General features: G+C 35.7%; 1 protein-coding gene across 1 annotated transcript in view; it reads left to right on the top strand.

Annotated features, from left to right (window-relative positions):
* Window positions 1–698: 698 nt before the first annotated feature.
* Window positions 699–26,696, top strand: part of NBN (nibrin) — a 30,672-nt gene continuing 4,674 nt past the window's right edge. The window contains exons 1-14 of the mRNA XM_087706881.1: window positions 699–824; window positions 3,373–3,506; window positions 4,985–5,133; window positions 6,473–6,632; window positions 8,183–8,286; window positions 14,513–14,630; window positions 16,420–16,610; window positions 17,560–17,657; window positions 18,753–18,894; window positions 19,759–20,013; window positions 20,340–20,799; window positions 22,452–22,520; window positions 23,935–24,087; window positions 26,260–26,373. Coding sequence (XP_087563007.1) covers window positions 788–824; window positions 3,373–3,506; window positions 4,985–5,133; window positions 6,473–6,632; window positions 8,183–8,286; window positions 14,513–14,630; window positions 16,420–16,610; window positions 17,560–17,657; window positions 18,753–18,894; window positions 19,759–20,013; window positions 20,340–20,799; window positions 22,452–22,520; window positions 23,935–24,087; window positions 26,260–26,373 — 2,184 coding nt within the window. The 5' untranslated portion in view covers window positions 699–787. The remainder of the gene's footprint in view (window positions 825–3,372; window positions 3,507–4,984; window positions 5,134–6,472; window positions 6,633–8,182; window positions 8,287–14,512; window positions 14,631–16,419; window positions 16,611–17,559; window positions 17,658–18,752; window positions 18,895–19,758; window positions 20,014–20,339; window positions 20,800–22,451; window positions 22,521–23,934; window positions 24,088–26,259; window positions 26,374–26,696) is intronic.

The following is a 26,696-nucleotide window of genomic DNA, read 5'->3' on the forward strand; positions in this document are numbered from 1 at the left end:
TTTAGAATTTAATACTTCGCTTAACTTTTAGTGAAGTGCAGTTTTTATCGTCACGTCGAGCGCAATTTTGCAAACTTCACGCGCAATTCGTCTTCTCAGCACCGAGATAAAGGCCGGCTTACAATTGTTAAAGTATTTTTTTTTAAAAAAAAACGAATACAAAAAGCCCACACCGGAATAAACTAACCACAAAACAAATAAACATAAAAATAATAAACATAAAATACAGAATAAGAGTTGGAAGGGACCTTGGAGGTCTTCTACTCCAACCTCCTGTTTAGGAAAGAAACCCTTCAGACAAATGGTTCTTCTTAAAAACGTCCAGTGTTGGAGCATTCACAAGTTATGGAGGCAAGTTGTTCCACTGATTAATTATTCTAACTGTCTGAAAATTTCTCTTAGTTCTAAGTTGCTTCTCTCTAACAACCACCACCACCAGAATTCTACGAGTTCTGTAATTCCACAAATCTTAAAGTTATCAAATTTGGGGACTTCTGCTACAAAGGAACATCGTTGTAGAAGTTTACTTTTTCATTGATTTGCCTTTCTTCCCAGGAAATCCCTTTTTTTTTTAAACCAATGACGAGTCACATTCTTGGCACAGGAAGAAACCTTTTCCTCTCGCTGCCCGTAGATGGCGCTGATCGCTCTTCCCGGGTTTTTCCAACCAGGAGGTGAGCTGCGCGCAGGCGCATTCTTCTTTTCTGCCTCCTGGGCTGAGGACCTGGGGCGGCCTTTCCATGACTCGGAGGAGCGGCACCCTTGATTCTTCTCTAGGGTTAGTAAAATGTGGAAACTGTGCCCGGCCGACGAGACCGGAGGAGGTAAGCAAAAACTGAAGCGAATTGGGAGGGGGAGGGGAGGGGAAGGTAGGGCTGCAACATCTGGATCATCCTCGCGTGGCAGCACAAGAGAGAGAGTGGTGAGTGCTTTGGGGAGCATTTAATGGTCAGACTTTTGCGGGTCAGATGATCGTATGAGTCTAGGGAAGGGAAAGGGCGTGTTTTCATATGTGAACTTCCTCCGGCTTGGTGACCCTGCTGCTTTTCCTGCTGTCAAATTATTCTCCAAGCACCAGAGGGCAGGACAAGAAACAATGGTTGGAAACTAATCAAAAAGAGAAGCAGCCTGGAATTAAGGAGAAACTTATTAACAGTGAGGACAATTAACAGCTGACCTCCAGAAATCGTGGGTGGTGCATCATTGGATGTTTTTAAGTAGAGTCTAGGCAATCACCTATCTAAAATGGTATAGGTTCTCCTGCTTAAGCCGTGGGCTGGACTAAAAGACCTCCAAGGTCCTTTCCAGATCATTCACTCATTCACTCATTCATTCATTCATAATTGGATGTCTGAATAGGGTTAACTTTAGTGTAGTTCATTGTACAATATATCTTAGCCTTATCAACTTTATGCTTGTAGCAGTGTTTCTCAACTTTGGCATCTTTAATATGGATGGACTTCAACTCCCAGAATACTTTTGCCAGCTTTGCTTTGCCTTGCTGGCTGGGGAATTCTGGGAGCTGAGATCCATCACTCCTAAAATTGTCACGGTTGAGAAACACTGCTATGGACATCAACTCCTAGAAGTCCCTAACCAGGATGCAACATGCATGAAACATTCTACTTAGATGAATTTAGCAAGTTGGGTGGATGAAGAAACTGAAGTAACGAGTTGAAGTTCAGATTCGTGCACCTAAGGTCAGCAAATCAAATTTATTTTGAAATACACTTTAATGGAGTGCACCCTCCTTAATCCTGGGCTTGGAGTACATGAGAAAGGAGTATATGTGTGGATGTGCTCCAGTGCCTACTTTCGGAAAATAATGCAAAACTTTAAAAATGATCTAGATCTAATGGTCACTCAAAAGTGGAGAGTATGATCTAGAGATAGAGGGCCTTACATTGTTGGAGTAGTTAGCCATGAAAGAAATTTAAGTTGTGACATTTGGATTATGATCTCTCAGTGAAATAACTGTAAGTACTTATATGGCAGTGCAAAGTAAATTATCAATGATTGCCACTTTGAAAATAGGGACATTTCATGTGCCCCCACTGATAGTACTATTACTAGATTTGTCTGTTATGCATTGTTTAACATTGAATATGACCCTTTTCTAAAGTCTGTCCAGTAATCCGTTAGTTTTAAGAGAAATAGGCTAAGCTTCCAAATGGTTGATACCCAGCTGGGTAGCAGCACCTAAATAAGGGGTGTCAAACTCACGGCCTGGGGGCCAGATGCATTCCTGCTGGCCACGTCCATCCCCAGTTTAGCAAATGGGAAAAAAGTTGTGATACATCAAGTGATGACAACATGACACCTCAAGTTTGATACACCTGGCCTAAATGCCTGGCCGCTAGATTGTCAATGGGGGCTTTAGTTTTAGCAACTATATATGTCTTCAGTGACAGTGATGATTTTAGGAGACCATCCAAACAACAGCTCTCTTCTTTCTGAAAAAAATACAGCCCTATTTTTCAAACTCATAAATAAAATTTATCCTGACAATTATTTTCAATCTTTTTTCCTCTACCATCTTTGAAAGAACAAACACCCACCAGTGGCATTATTCAAGTTTAAGAAGCTTATAGGTGAATTAGTCTTTTGAATACGAAACCATTTTGCTCTTCTCTTTGTATAAGTGGGGAAAGAAAATAGAAAATTACAGTTAAGCTCTGTACAGTTAAGAAAAGCCAAGCTTGATTCCTGGTAACTTTATTGGCAAGTCCATGTTTGGGGAAATAATATGGAAGTGATTTTTTCACTAATGTCTGGGATTGGTGGGGGAGATTTCCCACTTTATCTTTCAACCAAGGGATTACCTACTGGTCTCCCATCCAAGTATCAATTAAATACTTACCTTTTTTGAGATCAGTCAAGTTCATTTAGGTGCTGCTGCCTCCCTGGCGATCCAGTGAATGCTACCTGGCAGCTGCTTGCAGGGATACCTTCCATATTTACACCTGTATTCTGGAATGTTTCTTCCCTCTGAGATGTTTCCTACACTGCCTTTATGTCCATTTTTTTAAATGAATATGTTACATTTGTTATGTTTTAAAATATATTTAATGAGGTGCAGTTTATGCACCTCATTAAATATGCTTCAAAATGGCTCAGCATAGTAGAAAATAAGAAACATATAAAATGATTAGATACATCAGTTTCAAAGATTGAACCTTTCATTACAATCTTGTTCCATGAGATATCCAACTATAGTTCATAAATATATGCATATTCTATTACACTCTAAAATTTGCATTTTTAAATTATTTAGTTTCAGTCTTTTAGTAATTTCGCACTATACATTCTTAACAATAAATGTTTTTGTTGTTTATGGCCATTCTTAAAACTAACATTTTTCTTTAATTTCAGGACCATTGTATCGACTTCTAGTTGGTGTTGAGTATGTTGTTGGACGAAAGAATTGTGGAATTTTAATTCAAAATGATCCATCAATCAGCCGAAGTCATGCAGTCCTTTCAGTTAATCATCCCCAAGTGAATCTTGTAAGTATCACATTCCCAAATTTTCTGCCAACTCTCCTGGGCAATTATCCACTATATAAAAGCATGTTTTTTAAAAAATTTAACATTTGTTGACTTAGTACAAATAATATCAAATGCATCCTGATGGCATTATAGAAAATACACAAATTATGTAATTTGAATCTGAAATCACTGACAAAAATTACATCATTTATGTTTCTTAGATAACAATATATCATTTAGATAACAATATTCTGATAGCTTGTTGCAGATGAATATGATTCATTATACCTCTTCAGTCAAGCTGCATTGCTTAGAAAAGTTTTTTGCTGCAATATTTTCATATAAAACTCTTTTAACTGGACATTCACTTTGGCTTATGATTAGAAGTATTTTTCAATCAATTATAGCCTCTTACTACCTCTGAACTGGTTGGTCCAAACAAATGGCCATTTCAGGCCATTACTTAATATCCTGGTTCATTTGGCAAATACAGGTAGTCCTCAACAACAGTTTTTTTAATGGCAGTTCAAGGTTCAACCAAGTGATTTTAACAGTTTTTCATACGTATAACCAGTGGTGGGCTGTAGGCAGTAGGCCCTGGTACGGGCATACCGGAGCCTGCCCGGAGCACTGGATACCGTTCCGCTATGGTGCTTGCCCGCCTGCACTCCTTACCTGTCTTTAAACCCTTTGGCGCTTATGTGCACGCGTATGGCACATGCAGCGCCTGCGAGATGCTCTGCCGAGCAGCTGGAGCATCGCAGAGGCTTGCAGAGGTGTCGCTGGTTGGTAAGACACATACGCATGCATTCATGTGGGGAACGCCAGTGGAGGAGTTCATGTGGAGGACGCCGGACCCCGTTGCAACCGTACTGGTTGCAACGGGATCCGGAACCCACCACTGCGTACGACCATTGCAGCATTCTCGTGGTTATGTGATCAAAATTCAGATGCTTAGCGGTTCATATTTATGACAGTTGCAGTGTCTGGGGGTCATGTGATCAGCTGTTGTGACTTTCTGTCAAGCAAAGTCAATGGGGAAACTAAATTCACTTAACAATCATCTTACTAATTTAACAACCGCAATGATTCACTTAACTGTAACATGAATGGTCATAAATTGGGACCAAACTCACCTAGCAAATGTGGGTTTGTTAGGAACATAAATTTTGGGCTCAGTTATGGTCATCAGTTAAGGACTACCGGTATCATAACTATACCAAACAATCAATTTAAGCAATACAGACTGCCTGCAGTTTTGTTGGCAAGGTGGCAGAATTTGAAGTCATTATCCCAGTTTTTAGCCTGATGCCTTTAATCACTACCCCAAACTGGCTCTTGTATGAAAACCAATAAAAACAAACCACATTAATGTGTAGTTTGATGTTTTAATGACGTTATGATTTTTTTTAAAAACAGGAGGTGTAAAGCTAGTATAATGAATAGGCTTGCTATCTTTGAAACCTTCAACACTGTGAGCTTTCTTGTATTTTCAGAGTCAATTTTCATCATTTCCTGAATTAACTTTAAAAGACACTTCAAAATATGGTACGTTTGTTAATGGAGAAAATCTACAAAAGGGTAATACCATAACATTAAATACTGGTGACAGAATCACTTTTGGAGTCTCTGAAAGCAAATACAGGTATGATAGATTTGTTCTAACCTTGAAACAGTTAAGGGGAAATCTATGAGTTTGCTGTGTATTTCACACAGGATAGATTATGGTTATGGGTTAATTAAATGTATAACATAAAATGATGTTCATAACTATGAAGCTTATAGAGGACTTAAATTTGTTGATAAAAACAATAGTATTCCTATTCTTTCAAATGAGATATAAAGTGGTAATCCTACATAGGTTAACTTACAGTACAAGCATATCTATAGATTTAGTAGATCTTATTGCTAAATAAGTGTTAGAACTGTAGTAGGAAATGAGTCTCAATGGCAACCAGGGTTCAAGCTGGGATACACACATTATATTGGTCACTGTTGAGGATGAGTTATGGAGAGACCAGTGTGGGGAGAGTGCAGCCTGTTGATCCTTCTTGATCTCTCAGCAGATTTCAATACTATTGATCCTAGTAGCCTTCTAGAGTGTCTCCAAAGGATTGGAGTGGTTGGCACTGTCTAATAGTGATTTTCCTCCTTTCTGAAGATGTGACTTCAGCTTGTATTGAGGGAGGAGAAATCTGCCCTGAAGCATCTACCTTGTAAATGCTTCTATCTTCAATCTGCTTCTTTTTAATATTAGGGGAAATCATTTGCCAGCACAAAGTGGGATTTGAAGCTATACCCCAGAACCCAACAGCTAATGTACTTGAAGTGCTGGATCACTGCTTAGAGAATGTCAGGGTTTGATTGAGAAGGGGTGTATTACAACTGAATCCTTCAGAGGTAGAGTGACTTTAGGTTCGTGGACTTAACAGTTCCATGTTTGATTCTGAATGGTTTCTATTCCCTTATTCAGAAATGGTCAACAATTTAGGAGTTTGTTGGAATCACTGCTTTAAAAGGTGTGACTAAGACGGTATTTGCAGCTATGTATTGCTTGCCAATTGCACCATTCTTGGAATGAGAGACAGTTCTTCTCACAGTTGCTTACACCCTAGTCAATTCCTGTTTTAATCATTGTGACTTATACATGTGGCTGCCCCGAAAAGCATTCAGAAACTACAATTATATAGCATGTATCAACCTAGGCTGTGATGGATGAATCTTTATATTCTTAGCTTAATTCCACGGCTTTGAGAGCTGCATTGGTTGTCACTTGAACAGTGTTCTATTTAAGCTATTGATTGTCCCCTTTAAGGCCATACCTGACTCTGGATCTGGACCCCTTCTCCTTGTTTCATCTTCTTGTCCAACCACATCAAACAGGGTCAACTTCTTTAGGTCCTATCACTACCAGTACTGTGTTAACATATGGTGAGCTGTTTGGCATTATTTATAATCACATTCTGTTTTGTTGTATTTTGCAGAGTTGAATATGAACCACTGGTAGTGTGTTCTTCATGCTTAGATGTTTCACAGAAAAATATTTTAAATAAAAATATTCTTCAGTTGGGTGGCCATGTAGTAAATGAGTGGAACGAAGAATGTACCCATCTTGTTATGGTTCTAGTGAAAGTTACTGTGAAGGTGAGTGATGCGCAACTAAATGGAGGCATCCCTGCAATGGGCACTGAAAGAGTAGATGTGGAAAATGTTTTATTTGCACTCTTACACAAGATTTTTTAGGAAGTAAATCCCATATGTAAATCTGTGCATAGGAATGTAGACTTGTATGCCTAATAATGCATTTGTTTGTTTGTTTATTTATGAAATTTATAATTTGCCACCCATGTCACACCCAACAAATCTGTGTGGCTATATATATATATATATATATATATATATATATATATATATATATATATATATATATATATATATATATATATATATATATATATATATATATATATATATATATATATATATATATATATATATTTAGCAGCTGGCTAATAATACAGCAAGGAAAAGAAAAGGAATATAATATTTATGGTACAGCTGTCATTCTTCCTTGTTTAATAAATTATTTCTCTGGGTGAATAATAGTAGGATGTATTGACATTTCAATGTCAAAAATATAATTAACTTAATATAAACCATTTCAATGAAGAAATTGTAGAGGTCAGTTTATATTTGATCAGCCAAGAGAAATATACAGGTTATAAGGAGATGAGTGATTCATATGTATGTAGAAGTTGAAGAGATAGTTAATAGAGTTGCTGGCATATAAGTTTCGGGGAGGGGGGGTTGTCAGCATTTTCAACTAATTAATTTCAACTAATAAATTTTAATCAATTAGGGACATAGCCCAAGAACTATGTATGTATATTCAGGAAAGCTGTAAAAACCTGGCTGTTCCGGCAGACCTGGGGCTATTGACCTCACTGTTGAGGTCCAGCCCCGATTAGAATGAATGTATGTGGTGTTGCGATTTTAAACCGTTTTTTTTTCTTTCTTTCTTTCTCTTTTTTGTAAGCCGCCCAGAGTCCTTCGGGATTGGGCGGCATATAAATTTTATTTATTTATTTATTTATTTATAAATAAATAAATAAATAAATATTCTAATTCGAATCATGCTTGTTTGCATGAAAATATTTTCCAGATTTTTTTGGGGAAATTTCCAATTCAATTTTTTCCAGAAAACCCACATATTTAATAGTGACAACTGAAAAGATAGGTAGCCCTTGTTTAAGCAACAGCCTAGTTTAGCAACTGTTTGAAGTTATGACATTGATGCAAAAAGACTGTAAAGCAAAGGAACTTTGAACTAAGATAAGCCTAGTGATAATTGCCTTGTGCAACACTTTGTTTAATGACAGTGTCAATTGTAGTTGCTAAACAAAGACTACGTATATTGATGGGAATCCTTTTGTAGTAGAATTTGTTCCTAAATATTGTAAAATTAAGATACTTTATTAAGATAATAAAACACTGCAAATTGTTGTACAGTGATTATAGAATTTTATTATAGGACTTCTGTTCCTTTTGTAAGGGAATCTCAGTTTGGAATATAATCAATGAATAAGCTTAGAAGCAGAATGGTTTGTACTTGGCTGAGGAACCGAATTAAGAGAGACTGCATGTGTTGTATCACTATGAATTATTATTATTATAATTTCCCACTTTTGTTGTAGACAATATGTGCATTGATTTGTGGTCGACCAATTATGAAGCCGGAATATTTCGATGAATTAATCAAAGCCATTCAAGCAAAGCAAACGTTACCACTGCCTGAAAGGTAATAAGTTCTAAGATGCATCCTCATTAAAAACTTTTAAGAGTTTTTAATATTCCATCTTATAATACTCCTCTACCAGGTAACATTTGCTGATATTACATTCGCTTTCCAAACTACTGAAGTATGCCTTGATTAAATGTAATTATCCAAGGTACATTAATCATGTGCTATATATTGATAGTGCAGTAAAATTTTCTATATCAGGTTATAATATTAAAAACATGTTGATTTGTTTTATGTTCAATATCTTTTTTGACACTGCATGCAGATTTATTTAATTGTATTAGAAATTCATTTTACATGAAATGCTACTTCTATTATTATTTCATAAGAAAATAGCTTACATTCTCCTATTGATTATTTATGGCCTTGTGCTACTGAATGGCATTCTTTCTGCAATCCAGTATATAACTAGGCAGGGAACAATAAAATATAAAAATACTAATTTTAAACAATAGGCGGATCAATAATGAGACAATGCTATCCAGCTCCATGTGTATTCTAGTATCCTTTAAGGATTATAAGTCCAAAAAGCCCAACTTCTTATATCAGTGAAACTCCTGGATTTGATAAATTGGGAGACAAGCAAGAAGGACGGTAAAAATCATCTTGATTTTTAAGCAGGTTTTAATACCATTGATAATTATATAGTTCTAGACCAGGAGTGTCCAACTCGGTTTCATTGAGGGCCACATCAGGGTTGTGTTTGAGCTTAGGGGACCGGGTTGGAAGGGCCAGGGTGGGTGTGGCTAGTTCAAAGTCACTCCTGTTGAGGGTGCCTGTGGTGGCCTGAGTGTTTTGCCAGCGAAAACAGGCTTTTGAGCTCCATTTTCAGCTGCCATGGCCTCCTGCAACCCTCTGCCAGTGAAAACGGAGCACTGGCAGAGGTTGCAGGAGGGCGTGGCAGCCGAAAAGGGAGCTTGGGAGCCCATTTTTGCTGGCAGAAGCACCACGAGCCAGTCCTTTGCTTTTTCTAGGGCAACCCCATGGGCCAGATCTAAGTACCCCGTGTGCCAGATCTCACCGCCGGTCCTTGAGTTTGACACCCCTGTTCTAGACTATCCTTAAATTTAAATACACACATACACACACACACATTCTGCAGAGTTTTATCCTAACTTTAAAGAAACAGATTTTTTAAAAACTCCAAAGCAGACACCATCAATCAAAAAAGTTAAACTCTACTCTCAATTTAGAAGCAAGGTATATCCCTTGATGAATGTCTTCTTTTAATTGAAAGTGTGACATCATTGAAAGCAATATACAGAGCTATGGACAAGTAACTATAATCTATTATTGTCTGTAAGCATCACAAAATTCTTAGCATGTAAAGTGTAAACATATCTCCAGGGGGCACAATAAAAATAGCTCTTGAGTTGCCTGGATTGTATTTTAGTGTATTCATGCTTACCTGCCCTATTGTAGATTTCAGGATGTTACTCAGCCATTATACTCTGTTCCAATGGAAAAAAATGCTGAATATCATCTATTTATTAATAGCAGCTCTTTCTACAACTCCCAGTCAGTACTTCATGGAAACAGAAAGATTCCACCTTACATTGTATGCTATAATCATCCACTGAGAAATTAACAGAACCTGCAAAACAATGTGATTTATATTCTTTTTTATTAATTTTTTTTATTTTTTATTTTCAAAACAAAGACAACACATAAAAACTTCCTTCTTTACATACTGTAGAAAGTGTATCAGTGGTTACAAAAGGCTTTCATTCATCTCTTCCACAGTCATTAAGCATAATTCATATTAGCTCAAGTATTTTAACTCAGACATGTTACCCTTATACCTCCATTTTTATTTGACTATAATTGTTTAAACGTCCTTCATCATAAAATATACCAAGATTTAATACATAACCACATACTGGCATTTCATTTAATATTTCTAAAATCCTCCAATAACACTGAATCCTTATGTCCTATTCTAGCTAAACATCCATAATATTTAATAACAAACTTTTCTAATCCTTTCCAAATCACTGTTTGCAATTTTCATCCAGTTCCCTTATGTTGTACCCATACATATATATAGTTGTCATCATTATTCCTCCTTTATTTGACTATATCCTGAATCATAACATTTCCCCCCTAATAATCAAAACTTAACTGTATCTAACTTAGTTCTTTTTTATTAACCTTTGTACATAATCCAAAAGGATTTCTAATCTTCCTTTCATGGGTACCATTCAATATTCATATCCAATTATTACTTATCATAACACTACACATTGTATACATTATTATCATTATCAATTGTTTATTTAACTATATATATTATCACTAAATTTCCCTAAGTTTAACTAGTTTTAAGTTATATTATTCTATCTATCAACCTGTATCTTTCTAATAACAAAACAATGTCATACCTTCTGCCATTTGTTGTACCAATCCTCTAACCATCTTCTTGATCAGCTTTGTATGGACTTCTCTTAGCAACTCCTTGCTTATAAAATCTCTCATATAATCTTGATGCCCTCTTTCTGTTTCCTTATTCAGTTTGTCTTTGATTGTCAGCAGTGTTATCAATGCTTTTGCTAATAGAATTTCTTCCTTTAAGTCCATAGATTCTTTAATTTCATCTTCTTCTATATCATGATCTTTGGAATAGATTTCCTCTCCATTTAATTCCTCTTTCTGTATTCCATTTTTTCCATTTTCAGGAACAAACCAATTACCATAGATATCAGCAGGTTTAGTCTCTTTATATTCATTTTCCACTTCGATTTTTTGCATTTGATGAACATCCTCAATTTTTTCATCATATTTTCTTGTTATGTGCTCTAGGTATTCCAGTTTTTTCTCTACTATATTTGATAAATTCTGTAATTCTTAAAATATACTTTGCAAAGTTAAGACCTCTATTTTCTCTTGATGTTGTGTAATTCTAACAAACACAGTTGCTCTAGCTTGGAAGGTTAATAAAATTAAAGCATAGATTCACAAAGAATGTTGCTTTCATTTTTCTCTGATTGAAAATATACTTCAAAGGGACATCTGTGTGTTCTTATCACTCTGTAGCCAAACAGTAAAACCTTGTGGTGCCAAGTCAAAGCAGTCCGTGAAAAAAAAAGTTCCGTTTTGAATATATAAAGCTCCGATCCACAAAAACCTCCCAGCCTCCGAGCGGAAACATAGTTAAAGAGTTTCTTTTTGTATCTTTTTGTATTTCAAATTAGAAAAAGAGGTCCAATCTTTAAGTGAATTAGAAAAATACCCACAGCAATAAAAGAGGAAAACTTTGGTCTATAAATTACAGAGAGTCACAAAGAGAAGGTAGAAGAAGAAACTTAATCCATCCATTTCAAAAGGTTTGCATAGATTCGATCCATGAAAATAACATTTAAAAAGTAAGATAACCACTGTCCAAAACCATTCCAAATTTAATTTCGCCGCTTGATTCTTCTATTCTTCAATTTAAATTGATTTTTAAGTTTTCATAGGCACTCCCTTTTTTAAAACAATAAACATTCCTCACCAGCTGGAAACACTTTCTCTTTCCATATCCTTCCTTTTTGGAGCCGCCCTAACTTTGTCAGCCTTGGCTGGATTTTTTCTTGCCGGCTTGAAGAACTCTTGTTTCTTTCAGAGATTTTGCGATATCCCCAAGATCAGCAAGACGTATTCTTCCTGTTCACCGTCTCTTTGGGATGGTTTAGGTCCGTTTGGACCACCCAGCGGCAAAAGTGTTGGCTGTGGTCTCAGAGCATTGAGACCACACAACCATATCGTCACGACATTGGCTCCTCCTTGTGATTTATATTCTTGAACATTGTGAGAAATCAAAAGACTTAGCTTGCACCACCACCCTCTTTATGGTTGAAGGTTATTGAACGAAGGGTACATAATGTTTTGAGGATTAAATATTATGCTTTCCTACGGCAATCTCTTTGGTAAGTTCTAAAAAAAGGTTGTTCTACTAATAATTGAAATGGTCTGATTTGGAAAAGGACTGTTACAGTATAAATTACTTATTACAGTTAAAACTATGTTTCAAAGTTGGGTCAATTAAACAGAATTGTCCATTCGGATGAGCGAATGCTTCCAGTGAGGTTGGGATGGCTGATGATGGGTTCATGGGATTTAAAGGTTACAACATTTGACTTTGCAAACTTCCACTTATCAGGCAGCTTCAGATGACAGCATCTGGCTGATCTTGTCTGGACTTAAAAGATAAATAGGATTAACCCTGGTTAGACTGGTGTTGAAGATAAGCAGATAATATCAGGCTAGACTGGAAAATTGAAGAATGTCCTGGAAAAATGCAATAGCATTTTTGCCTTGCTGCCAAGTGAACAATATGGTTACATATCCATGTAATCATTGGGCGTCTACATTCTAGAAGACATCTTTAACTTTTTCACAGAAAGATGATCACAGCTGTTTCTGTCTTGAGACTCTTTACAGGACTTTCATTAAAATAGTCATTACCTATACCTATATTTTCCCATTTTTTTTCTTTATGAGAACCATTACATAATTAAAACATTTTTCCTGGCCCTTACATAAACCACAGTGGAAACATATATTTTATTTGTCATTTGCACTTATTTCTTCTTATAGGCTGGATACAACTCAGCTTAATATAGATTTCAATTTGCAGTGTGTATATTACATTTATGATACGAGGCTATGTGCATTTTGGGGCGGCACCCAGTATTTTCAATTATTATAAGAATATCATTGGCTTAATTTCATCTAGTTGCTCCAGAGATCTCTACAGTAATATCTTCAAGACAGTGTCAAGCCTTCTTGAAGATAGGTACCCTAACAAAGATTTTAAATAATACTTTATAATAATTTTTGTGCAGTAAATAATATTGTCTAAAATATGAATATAAGTGTATCCAATTTCAGTGTATATTAATATCTTCTCAGCAGAAAAACTCCTATGAATTTAAATGTTACAGTTTGGTCAGATTTGGTCATTAATACTGAAATTAATATTATCACTACAGAGGACCCATATTTGAACACTTTAATTAAATTTCAACATCACATATCTTTTTTAGATTCACCAACATTTCCTTTGATAAATGGTATACTGTGGGTACATCATGTAATCCCTACTAGTATAATGATGAAGATGTTGACTTCTAGTTCACCATTAGCCACAGAAAAACCTTGGGTGGTTTTTGAGACAATCACGCTCCCGGTCTTACCTATCTCAGAGTGTTTTAACTGTGGAGAAAAATTGAGCTCCTGAAGAAAGGTGGGATACAAAGTAGTCCTCATGTTATGACTGTAGTTGAGCTCGGAATTACGATCTTATGATGTACCAATGGTTAAATAGGTCACCACATGACTTTGCCTCATTTTTACAACCTTTTTAATGATGTAAACACCACCTAGAGTCACTCAGTGGTGAGATGAGTGGCATACAAATTTAATAAATAATAAATAAGCAAATACCATGGTTGTTATGCAAACCCATTGTCTGCAATGGATATTCTGTCAGAATATGAGAGTTCATGGCTTGGCAGAGACATGGTAACAAGGTCAGTCAATGAATAGGCATAGCAACTTAGTCAGCCAATGGAAACTGAAACAGTATTTGCTGGGTGAGCAACGGAAAGACTTACGTGTGACAGCTCTGAGTGCTATTGCTGAGAATTGAAATTGAAACTGTTTTCTCCTCTGCCTGTGTTTGTACGTACTTAAAATTTCTCATTTTTACCACATTGGAAAACCTGCTTTTGGTATTGTATACTTATTTCATGTGTTATATTATATATAAAGAGAAGTTAATGAATCGTGCTGAATCAATTATCTGTGTGTGCTTTCTGGTTGTGATTGCTGCAACAAACTCTGACATATTATTTGCTGGAAACTGGATATAATCTGAGGATTACTTCAAATCTTGATGATAAGTACTCCTGGGAAGATTTGATGTTACTTGGAATAACAAGTCATAAATCAAGGATTACTGTGAATCTAATAAATACTTTTGAATATACAGATACTTGATGGGGAGTAATAATCTTTGTTGCTTGCTTTAAGGCATGCCCAAAACAAAGGACGATGCCAAATAGAATCTCATTCTGGGATGTAATACATTCCTCTGAGATGGTGAGAAGAGAATGTGTTCAAAATTTTTATATTATAACACTTCTAAATGTTGAGAAAGGTTGAGGAAAAAACTACTTTGTTTTTAAAGAAAGGCTTTCTTTATAAATAAGTTATGTTTTTTATAACAATTTCCTCTTTTTAGATTTTTTCCACGAATTGGTGAACCAAGTATTGAGAGTGAAAATATAGATCTGACCAAGTGTCCTAGAAGAAGAACTATTTTCAGAGGAAAACTGTTTATGTTTCTAACAGCAAAGCAGGTAAATGGCTCACTATTCAAAGCCCTGTCTAGCCCAGGGGGCTAAGTGCGGTTGTAATTGATTTGTATATGGATGAAAGACCACCAGAAATTCAATAATACTGTCATTTTCAGTGAGAAAAATAATAATGTCAGAGAAGGTACTTGCAGTGTGAAAAATGCCAAGAAATCAAGTTGATGGGTATTTAGTATTAATCAAAGCCTGATAAAGAATTAAAGTTATCCTTATGACATAAGTTCTGATTATAGTATAGATTATGGGTGTCCAACTTTGTAACTTTGGGCTTCAAATCCCAGTTATGCTGGCGGGAATTCTGGGATTGAAATCCACAGGTCTTAAAGTGCCAAGTGTTGGGTTGAAAATAACACTGCCCCTCCCTAATACGAGGACCGAGGAGCAAACATTTTTAGGGGTCTGTTAAGGGATCTATCCCTTAATGTTCTTGCCAATGTGTAAAAAAATCAAGTAAGACCTCTAGTTAAAAAAAATGATGGCTCTCCTCCTATGAATGATGAGTGGGACTAAATTTTAGTGTAGGTTGAATGATTGTGGTAGAGTACATATGTGATTACCCCCAAAGACCCTTCACACAGACTGAATATCTGAGGTGTCATGTAGATTTCCCTCGCTGATTCATGTAGATTCGCCTCGCTGATGTTTTGTTTGGGTTTTGAAGAGATGGAACTAGCTTCATATGAATGGACCAGAAATTATTTCAATAGATCTCATGAATATGATCAAAAATTAAGTTAGTAACTTTGACCAAAGCATATAATATTAAAATTTGATAGAAATCTAGGTTTAATTTATGGTCATTATAAAGACAGGTAACAAATCAATTCTCTAATAGATAATTGCATATATGTACTACAGTATGTATGACGTAAGAGGAAAGGTATTTAAATTTCTTAGAATTCTATCTTTGAGTTTCAATTGGATATTGGCTTTGGTTTATTTAAAGTTAGCTATTGAGTTTCATTCATTAATCAAAGGCAAAAGAACATGCAGTTTTTAAGGGTCCAATAACAAACCGCTTGAAAGAAAACAAAGATTCAGGACTTGTTTTTATGCACTTTTATGCTCAGCGTATGTGTATTTTTTCTCTTATGTTACCTACACATATTATTTTATGTACTATACAGCACTCAAATTATGAGGGTGTATTAGCTCCCTATTAGCTATCTAGGTAGCAATTTTAAGAAGGTATCGTAGACAGAACAAAAGAATATATCACAACTGTGCCCAAAATTTCTGATGCTAAACAAGACAGTTATTAAGTGAGATTTGTTCCATTTTACAACCTTTTGTGTTAAATGAATCACAACTGTTATGTTAGTATTAAATGGTTATTAAGTGAATCTGGCTTCCCCATTGACTTTGCTTGTCAGAAGGTTGCAAACAGTGATCACATGACTGGGGGACACAGCAACAGTCATATATATGAACCAATTGCCAAGCATCCAAATTTTGATCATGTGACCATAAGGGCTGCTACAATAGTTGTAAGTGTGAAAAACAGTTGCAAGTCACTTTTTTCACTGCCATTGTAACTTTGATTGTTCACTAGATGAATGGTGGTAAATTGAGCACGTCACTGTACTTAACATTTTTATTACAATTTAGAGAGGCCTCTTTCTGTTATTCTAATATTTAATTTTTGAAATGACTCTATCATCTATCTATTTATCTATCTATCTATCTATCTATCTATCTATCTATCTATCTATCTATCTATCTATCTATCGCACATTAATACCAGCTTAGTTATTTAAATTTAATTTCATTCTAGCATGCAAAATTGAGTTCAGCAATTAAGCTTGGAGGCGGAGAAGCAAGACTGTTGACTGACAAAACAGAAGATGCTGCTGTTTTAATAACATCTAACACTTGTGTGATTGAAGTAGGATCTACAAACTCCCAACCATCACTTTCTATCTTGGACAAAAAATGGATTGATAATATCACAGCTGCCTTGCAAAGGTGTGGCTTACTGTTTATAATTCATATAGAAAACTGCGGTGTCATCAACATCTTGTGATATGGTGCAAAATTAAAAACATAAAGGAAGTATTCATCTTACACCATAGTTTATTAACTTGTGCAAGAAAGTACTATTTGAATTTGATTAAGTTTTTTTTCCATTTCATCACACAATTTGCTCCAAGTATTCTAGATTAGATTTTATTGTATTTAGTATGAATTGTGACAGTTTTTGCTATGTAGCCCACTATCAGTTGTACGGTGACATGTATTTTTACAGAAGAAAATTTTGAAATGTTTTAAAATAAACTTTAAAGATGACGGATAGGTTGACATTGTAAGGTTCCATGTAACTTATTAAGGTTCCTGTAGCCTCCTGTAGCCTGAAAATATGTGTTGATGTACTATCAAGGCTTTGGATATAATTGTCCAATTATACGTAACCCCCACCCACCCCAATTGGTTGATTAAAAGAAAGATCCATGGTGGCGCAGAGGTTAGAATGCAGTGCTGAAGGGCTAAGTCATTGCTCACTCCAGGAGTACAATTCTGAGCGGCTCAAGGCTGACTCAGCCTTCCATCCTTCTGAGGTCAGTAAAATAAGGACTCAGATTGTTGGAGGCAATATGCTGACTCTGTAAACTGCTTAGAGACGGCAGTAGAGCACTATATTAACCAATTACAGGAAATAATTTTTAATTTTTTTATGAGAGCCCTTAAGTTTTAAAAACTGGCACAATTGGGAATTGTAGACTTAAAACTACACATTAAAAATGAATCCATTCCCTGTATTCCAAGAAAGCATTTTAAAGAGTAGGGAAAGATCTAGCAGCCTACATGAATGTTTTGTGGCTATTCTGAATTCTGTGTGAAAGTCTGTTTTTAAATATTTTTCTGGATATTTTTAGATGAATGATACTTTTTTGATAGCACATTTTATTTCTGTTAGGAAGAACTACAGAACAATCTCAGAGGCAGAAATCGGTTTAGCAGTTATTTTTGCATCTACAGAAAAATACTGCAATCCTCAAATTTCACCCAGTGGAGGTAACAAAAATACTTTTTTCCACTTTGTTTTATTCTTTATTTTGTTTAAGAAATTGATATTTAGTCAATAACACTAGGGTGGCTGTTTACCTGTTTTACTAAATTGCAGCTTGGTTTTATTTTTAAATAATGTACCATACAAAAGTAATTTACCCCCCCCCCCAAATATTACTGTCTTTCTCTCTTCTAATCCCCCCCCCATGAATTTACTCAACAAACTATGCCTAAGCAAACCATGCTTAGCCTAATTTATAAAAACAATCCTTGTGAACCCAATCTGTTCATGCATTTGCGTTTTATTTCTAGAATGTAACCAGAGAGTCCTTTTTTCTGTGTTTATGCATTGTGTAACCCCTTCCAAATACTTAACAGAGCAGCACAACTAAAATTCACTACATATAGCAAAAAGTGAGTTTTGAATTACCAAATCCCATCAGCATTGACTAACCTCAGAGAGAATTTCTGAAATCATTTCTAATTTCCTTCCCTATAGATTTGATCTTTTGGATACACCTTTTTGTTAAGTGTTGAGTGTTAAGTGTTAAGATGTCCAATGCAAATGATCACATTTACTGGGCCCATTATTTGCCTGTGTTTAAGGTAATAAAACCATGGGTTACATCACACCTGCATTATCTGAATACCTCATAGCAAGCTTCATATCTGCATCAGTACAGCATACCAGTATGTTGTACTGATGCAGATATGAAGCTTGCTATGATTTACAGTAATAGTAGTGGACTTTATTATTGATGTTTTGATTTATGTTGGGAACTGCCATGAGGTTGTGGTTTTCAAATACCATAATTTGTTAGATTTATAATCTGCTTTTCCTTCAGGAACTCAAGGCAGTATTAAGACTAAGATACACTTTATATATAGAACGAAAACATCATTGGGAATAATAGGAATAACATTTAATATTTTTTACTTAGTAACATGTAGACATTCTGTATTCTGTAGAGCAAATATGAACGTAAATATTGTAACAATACTGTACATAAAAATAAGCATAAAACATTAGAATTATATGAATTTAATTAGCATAACTCTGATGAAATGGTTGTTAATTTTGCCTTCATATCTAAATTTCAGATATAAAAACTGCTACCCTGGCATCCCAACTAAGTCAGTCTCAGAGTGTGGCAGTGGAGGAAACAACAATGCCTTCCAACCAAGAGGACATCAGTGCATTTGTAGCTGACACAGAAATGGATGAAGTGATGGACACATTACTGTAAATTATTATTCTGATTTTTTTTAGTTGCTTCCAAAACTATAATTTCTTACCTCTTCAGTAATTGCTGAAATTGGGGGCATCTTATATTGTGTGTGATTTAGTGTAGTGTAGAAACTTCGGTGAATGGACTGGATTGGATCGGATTGGAATGTAATGGAATAGAATAGAATAGTTGGAAGGGACCTTGGAAGTCTTCTAGTCCAACCCCGTACACAGGCAGGAAACCCTATACCATTTCAGATAAATGGTTGTCCAATCTTTTCTTAAAAACGTCCAATGTTGGAGCATTTACAACTTCTGGAGGCAATTTCAAATGATTGTTTTAACAATTAAGTTGCTTATTAAGGAGAATCGGGTTGTGTGGTTCATTCAACCCAGACTAACTTGGCTGAGATGGGCAGTTATAGAATATGAGTAAATAAATAATCAGTTATGGATGGACATCTAAGTATACAAATAAGCAAATAAGACCTTTTTTTTAAAAAAAATAGCAACCTATACTTGGAATATTAATTGGATTATATTTAAATACATGTATTTTATTCTGTATTTTTATATACCGTTTACACACTAGGCAATTAAACAAAAGTTTTAATTCTTTTGAATATCACATCTTTTTTGAAAGCATGCAAGCATACAATCTTAAATAGTAGCCTTTTTCTCATATTAAATAATAGGAAAACATTAAAATCATTGAGGGTCAGTAAAGAGGCAAATAGGGATAAGACTTCAAAATACCCCACAGTTTTGTATTGTGTTAACATTTTCTTAGATGTCAAAACAATTTGGAATTCTTCAGCTCAAGGAGTGTGCTTACCTCAGTTTTGATTAATATTTTTTCTAAACTGTTTTCTTTTACAGTATGGAATTATCACAAGACGAAAAAAAGCCTGTAACCCAGTCACAGGATATAATGACTGTTAGGGAGACTCCAGAAGGAACAGGTAGTGTAAACCGAGAAAGAATCCTGCCCCAGCTAAAGAAGACACACGGAGCTGATTTTGCCAGTCTAGCATGTTTATCTTCTGAAATTTCAAGTCATAGCAGGAACAGAGAGGAAGATTCACAACAACTCAATTCGATTAAAAATTACTTTCAGACCACTGTTAAAAAAAGGTACATTAATTCTTTTTCTCATAATGGATTCTTAAGGGTTAAAAAAGTTCTCTTTCTTAATCTGTATTTTTATGTTAGTTAACTTAGTTCCTAAGATTTTAAAGGGAGCTGTTATTTGATATTTATTCCAATATTGGTTATTACAGAGTGATCGGGGCTTGGTAGAATTTAGAGTTGGTCTTGCTTGTAAAGCAGGATTAAATGTAAACACCTCCTTGTTGAAATATCCATAGGGCCTCTAACTGTACCTGTTCAATTATCTATTGTTGACTAGAAAGATATTTTAAACTAAGGCCAATTTTTCAGTCTCTTTTTTTTATTTTAAGAGAAAGGAATGAGGAATTAGAAACACCATTATCAAAACATGCAAAGATGGATAAGAAGTCATCACAGGTTTCCCATCAAACACCATCTGTACCTTTTTTGCTACGGGAAAATAATATGGATTCTCAAAAAGGACAGCGTGCAGCAACACAAGGAGTAAGTGACTCAAACTTGGACTCAAGAAAATCTTCAATAGTGGAAAATAACAAGTTAAAGCAAACAGGAATGAAAAGTATCCCTCTTGAAATGCCTGCATCAAAGAAAAGAAAGAAAATAGAGGATCCTGTGGAAGATGAAGCTTCTTTAGAACTTGTATTTGCAAGCCAAGAATTGGATCTAGAAGAGAATATAGGAGAACAGGATGCGAAAAACACTCAGAATGCAAAGAAGAAAGTGAAATTGGATCTTAAAGAAACCACTTTAAGAAACACAGAAACAAAAATAGAAGCCACTAGATTTTTGGTAAGACCTGCTTTTCCTCATGGGATCTATACATATATTAAGTCCTTCAAATTGCAGACATTTTATTATATTAATCAGTTAGCATTTAAATAATTTCCTTTCATATATCTATTCTTGCATGTAATACCTTAATTTTGTTCCACAATGTAATGTAATTAGCAATTACATATTTGCATTCTGGGGAAGCACATACACAAAATATCACCTTGTGGTAATTGTCAAATAAATCTAAGCATCTTAAATCACAGTAGTACACGCGGGTGCAATAATTCAAGCTTTTTTTCTGAATTCATAAACTTAAGTGTAGGCTGATTTTCTGTCTTAAAATGCTTGTGAACTTTTAAAAAAATGATTATTTAAAATAGGAAAGATTCTTATAATTATTTTTCAATGGAATAGTTCAAGATTGGGGAACATCATGAGAAAGAAGAGGAAGTCAAACTATTCTCCAAAGCACCTGGGGGAAGTATAAGAAGCAGTGGGTGGAGACTAATCAAGGAGAGAAGCAACTTAGAACTAAGGAGAAATTTCCTGACAGTTAGAACAATTAATCAGTGGAACAACTTGCCTCTAGAAGTTGTGAATGCCCCAACACTGGACATTTTTAAGAATAGATAACCATTTGTCTGAAGTGGTGTAGGATTTCCTGCCTAAGCAGGAGGTTGGATTAGAAGACCTTCAAGGTCTCTTCCAACTCTTGTTATTCTAAATTCTAAATTAGTGATGATCAAAGCATGGGCAGCTTTAGAAAGGGTTTCAATGCATTCATGGACTATACTAATGGCATAAATGGTTATACTTGAATTGTTTCTACTAATAGGATAAGTGAATCTTGGGTTAGTAAAGGAAGGATGCCTAAATAAAAGCAAATACCTGGTTATTATTATTTTTAAAAAGGAGTTGGGGATATATCTGCTAGGCCTGAATAAGCCTGACTGTTCTCAGGTTTATGATATAGTTGCAATTGCAGCAACTTTTAAGTCAAGTTGCTAATAAATGAAAGCTAACTTTTTATATTATCCTTTAAAAATCCAAAAGTATCTTGTTTGTAAAGTGAAGAAGGGGGAGAGAGAATCGTGGTTATACATGAGCTACGATACATGAAAGAAATCCTCTTGGGAATATAGGATGATGACTCACACATTATAGAAGAGTTTGGAAAACTCAGGTTAAGTTACATCCATTGTTGGTTTTAGCAGTTGATTTTAACTCGGCCTACCCATAGGATTAGGTGTGGACAAAATGGAGGAGGGGGTACTATTTATACCTGCCATGATCTTTTAATGGAAAAGTGGGATATAAACCTAAGTGATAATACTAGGACTAACACAGATTTTCTAAAAATACATAGAAGTAGCCCTCAATTTACAACAGTTCGTTTAGTGACTGTTCAAAGTTACAACTGAAAAAAGTGATTTATGACCATTTTTCACACTTATGACCATTGCAGCTTCCCCATGCTCAAGTGATTTATATTTGGATATGACTGGTTCATATTCATGATGGTTGAAGTGTCCTGGGGTCATGTGATCACCTTTTGTGACCTTCTGACAAGCTAAAGTCACTTAACTATTTTCACACTTAACAACATACATTCAATTGTGGTCATAAGTCAAGGGCTATCTGTACAAATATATCTTTCCATTAAACAGGGAAAAAATGAGGAATCCCTTCCAGCAGAAACCCAGAAAGAAGAAATCAAAGAAGAACCACCAGAACCTGTAAGAATTGACTCAGATCTAAGGATTATATTCATGTTTATCTCAAGCTACGTCACAGGGTTATGGTGAAAATAAAATTGCACAGCTGTGTACGGTGCCTTGAGCTTTGGAGGAAGGTGGGATGTAAATACAAGAAATAAGTTTAGTAAAAGGTGAATATAGAAGGGAAAAATATTTTTAAATTAAAAAAGACTTAAACTGTTAAGCAAAACTTTTAAAATAACTGTTTCTTACCAGTGGTGGGATTCAAATAATTTAACCACCGGTTCTCTGTCCTAATGACCAGGTGGGTAAGCGGGGCTTAGTGGTCATGTGACCGTGTGAGCGTGGCCAACTCAACATTACTCAGGTCGATGGGCACTTTGCCTTAGCTGTTACAATGTAATAAGGGTTAACCGGAGAGGCAGTTTCTGTAAGCAGGGCAATAAAGATTAAGCTAGAAACAACACTAGAATGTTTCATTCCTGCCTTCCTACAGGATTAGCCCTGTAAAGCGGAAAAAACCAAAAGAAGATTTCTTCCAACAACCGGTTCTCTGAGCCTCTTAGAAAGTTAAGAACCGGTTCTCCCGAATAGGTGCGAACTGGCTGAATCCCACCACTGTTTCTTACCCATAACATTATTGACAGTAGCATGAAGAAAATATGTCATGTGGTTTCTGCCTCTTTGACTCTTTCATGCTATTAATTACTAGCATTGATGATGTTTCCTAGTTTGGGTATTGAAACATCTGCAAGAAAAAAAAACCAAGCTCAGAGACCACCAAAAACTCTTCATTTCAAACCTTAGCTATAAATATTCTCCTTTTTTGGCTCTTGCTGCTATTTGTCAGGCTATCAAACAGTAATTATTCCATTTGAGAATTTGGAGTATAAAAGAAGATCCATTTTATTTTATTTTTCATAGGAACTGTTGGGAGATATTTTTTTTAAATGTCTATTAGAAAGAAAAAGTTGAGACTAATAGATCAGAGGTGACTAATCAAGAGCCTGAAGGGTTACATGTAGCTTCCCAAATCTGAAAGACTCCCTAATTTGTACCAACATTGATGGTTGCTTCCCTTTTTACATCTAAAATATGTAATATTTTTATGTCCCAATTGTTCAAAAGATCAAGAATTGTCAGAGTGACTTTGTCACACAATGCTGATTTTCTTTAAAGGAAAAAAACCTGTTTATATTTGATGAATTAGTTAATTAGGAAGTTTTCATAGCACATGATTCTTATATAAGTTCACATTGTTTGAATTTTTCATGATAAAATGGGTTTCATTACAAAATTTGGGGAAATATTGATTTGGGATATAAACCCCAGAATGGGAGGGCATACAGTATTTCTGGTAATTTCATTAATGATAGAGAAGTTTGATTAGAGTACCTCTACTAATTGTTCTTCCTTTCTCTCCCTAAATAAGAATCCAGGTAAATGTGGAGATGTTTCAAGCTATCTCCCTAATAAACTTTTGCTAATGGAATTTAGATCATTGGTTGTTACTCAACCAAGGAAAATCAGTCCTCAAGCAAATTCAGACTACGGACATCTGAGCAACTTTAAAAATTTTAAAAAGGTTTGTATATTATAACAAGGGTGTCTTATTCAGAATATTATTTTTTAAGAATGTTTGTTTAATCCTGTTTTATTCCTCTCTTGATTTTGCATGTGGACAATTAGTAATTTTTAAAAAGTATTTGCCTCCTTTTTATTTTCTGAATGTTTGCATATGCAAAAGTGTTTTGAGATATTGCTGTGGGTGCTGCTGACATATACAGGAGCTTTAGTGAACAAATAAGTTCTCATAAATAAGTGAAGTTCCCACCATAACATTTGTAGAGGCCTCACTCAAAGAAATTTTAGGAGTTTTCTGTTTTAAAAAAGGCATTGTATTGCCTACAATGCAGGATAAGTTTTGGGACTCAGCTGATCTATTGTCAGAGACACAGTCCTGGGATGAAGAAAATTTGAAAGAATAATAAATCTTCATAGACGGTTTTGTCCAAATTACTCTAAGGTCACAGCATAAAGTCATCCCGGAAGTCATTAAAAAAAACCCAAAACCTCCAGAAATTTTCTTGTCTTTGTTGCCTTGACTAAAATCTGTAATTCTACCACCAAAAAAAATTATAGGTAAAAATGGGATTAATAGGAGATTATCAGGGTGGAAATCACTGTTCACTAAGAAATTTCACTAAGTAAATTGCCAAAGAGCCTTTTGACAGCTGTCAGACTACATGATTTGTTTTAAAAGTATATCTTTTGAGTCACAGATTAATGCTGTTATATCTGGCAGAAACCAAATACTGCCTACTACAACAAGAACCTAATACAGGTAGTCTTCAACTTAAAACCATTCATTTGGTGGATGTTCAAAGTTACCACACCACTGAAAAGATTGATTTATGATCATTTTTAACATGGCCGTGGCAGCATCCATAGTCATGTGATCAAAATTCAGATGCTCGGCAACAGATTCATATTTATGATAACTGCAATGTCCCTGACTCATGTGATTAACTTTTGCAACCTGACAAGCAAAGTCAATGAGGAGGCCAGATTCACTTAACAACCATGATACTAATTTAGCAGTCACAGAGATTAACTGAATGACTGTATCAAGAACTGTTGTAAAATGGGACAACATTCCCTTAACAATTGTCTTGCTTAGCAACAGAAATGTTGGGCTCAATTATGGTTGTTAAATCAAGGACTACCTACACCCATGATGGCAAACATATGACAGGCATGCCACAGGTGGCACGCAGAGCCCTCTCTGAGGGCATGCGAGCTGTCGCCCCAGCTCAGCTCCATTGTGCATGTGTGTGTGTCTCCTGCCGGCCAGATGATTTTTGGGTCTCTGTTGTGCATGCGTGGGCAAATGAGGAAAATGTGCACACATGCGCAGGGAGCGCGCACATGTGAGGGGGCAGGGGGGAGTGCGCACATGTGGGGAGTGTAGAGTTCCTCCCTATGGCCCGCTTTTGGTCCCAGGAAGCTGCAGGAGAACTAGTAGGCTCAAAATGGGACATGGGGGCGTCTGCGGGGGGAGCGTGGGAGGGGGTGTCACATGAATGTGCAGGGGGAGGGGCATAGGTGTCATGCACGCATTGCATTATGGGTGCGGGCACGCATGCCTACTGTTGTGCGTGGGCATGCGGGCTTTGGCATGCGATGACAAAAAGATTAGCCACCACTGACCTATACCATATATCACGCTTGAAAGATTTTTTTTCTGATTTAAGAAGTGTTTACGATATATGGGAAATGTGCCTTAGAAAACCTTCCTGACTCAGAACCTGGATGATTTTCCATAGCAAAAGAAAGCTTTATATCATGGAGAGTATTATCTGTCTATCAGCTGAGGCTGAAATGTAAGTGAGTAATTCAGCAAGACAGTGATCCCAAACTAACAAGCAGGTCTACAAATGTTTTGTAAAGTTAAGTCCAGGCCTAGATCTCATAGAAATTTGTGCTAGGGCCAGCAATTGAGTAATTCATACTAGAAAACCTTGATATATTATTGCTTGAAATGCTGCAGCATTGGGTTATGGTCCCAAATTCGTACGTGAGAGCTGTTGGAGTGATTAATTTTTCATCCTGTCATTTGTTGTATTGGATTACTTTATTTAAGAAATAAATGAAGCAAGGTACAAATTTGCATTTATTTTCTTCTGCTTTCAAACAGTGGGCAGTAATTACGGTAATATTTCTGTTCACACGGATATGCTTTTTTTTTCCTGGACAGATAGCTTATCCTGGGGCAGGGAGGCTGCCAAACATTATTGGAGGATCAGATCTGATAGCTCATCATGCTAGAAGAAACCCTGACATGGAAGATTGGTTGAGACAAGAAATGGAGGTAGGAAATACAAATATTTTTAAAAAATCTAATGTGAACACCACTGACATTGTTAGTGCTTAAAATATTTTGCAAAAGAGGTTGTTTACCATGATAAAAGGATACAACTTTATAGCACATATGTGTAGAATATTGATTTCTTACCTTGTTTTTCACCGTCTCCTGTATTCTAACTTTTCTCTGAGAGTTTAAAGTGTGTGTGTGTACTGTGAGGCTTATAAGCACTTGGCCTTATTTTTGGGGAGGTCTTATTATTTTTGAAGTGCAGGAGGCGGCGAGCATGACCACCACATGGCTGCTGCTGTGTTGCAATATTTTCTGGA

The sequence above is a fragment of the Thamnophis sirtalis genome, unplaced genomic scaffold (assembly GCF_051295495.1).
Source record: "Thamnophis sirtalis isolate CommonGarterSnake01/CBP01778 unplaced genomic scaffold, rThaSir2_p1.2 scaffold_2, whole genome shotgun sequence".
Taxonomy (NCBI): domain Eukaryota; kingdom Metazoa; phylum Chordata; class Lepidosauria; order Squamata; family Natricidae; genus Thamnophis; species Thamnophis sirtalis.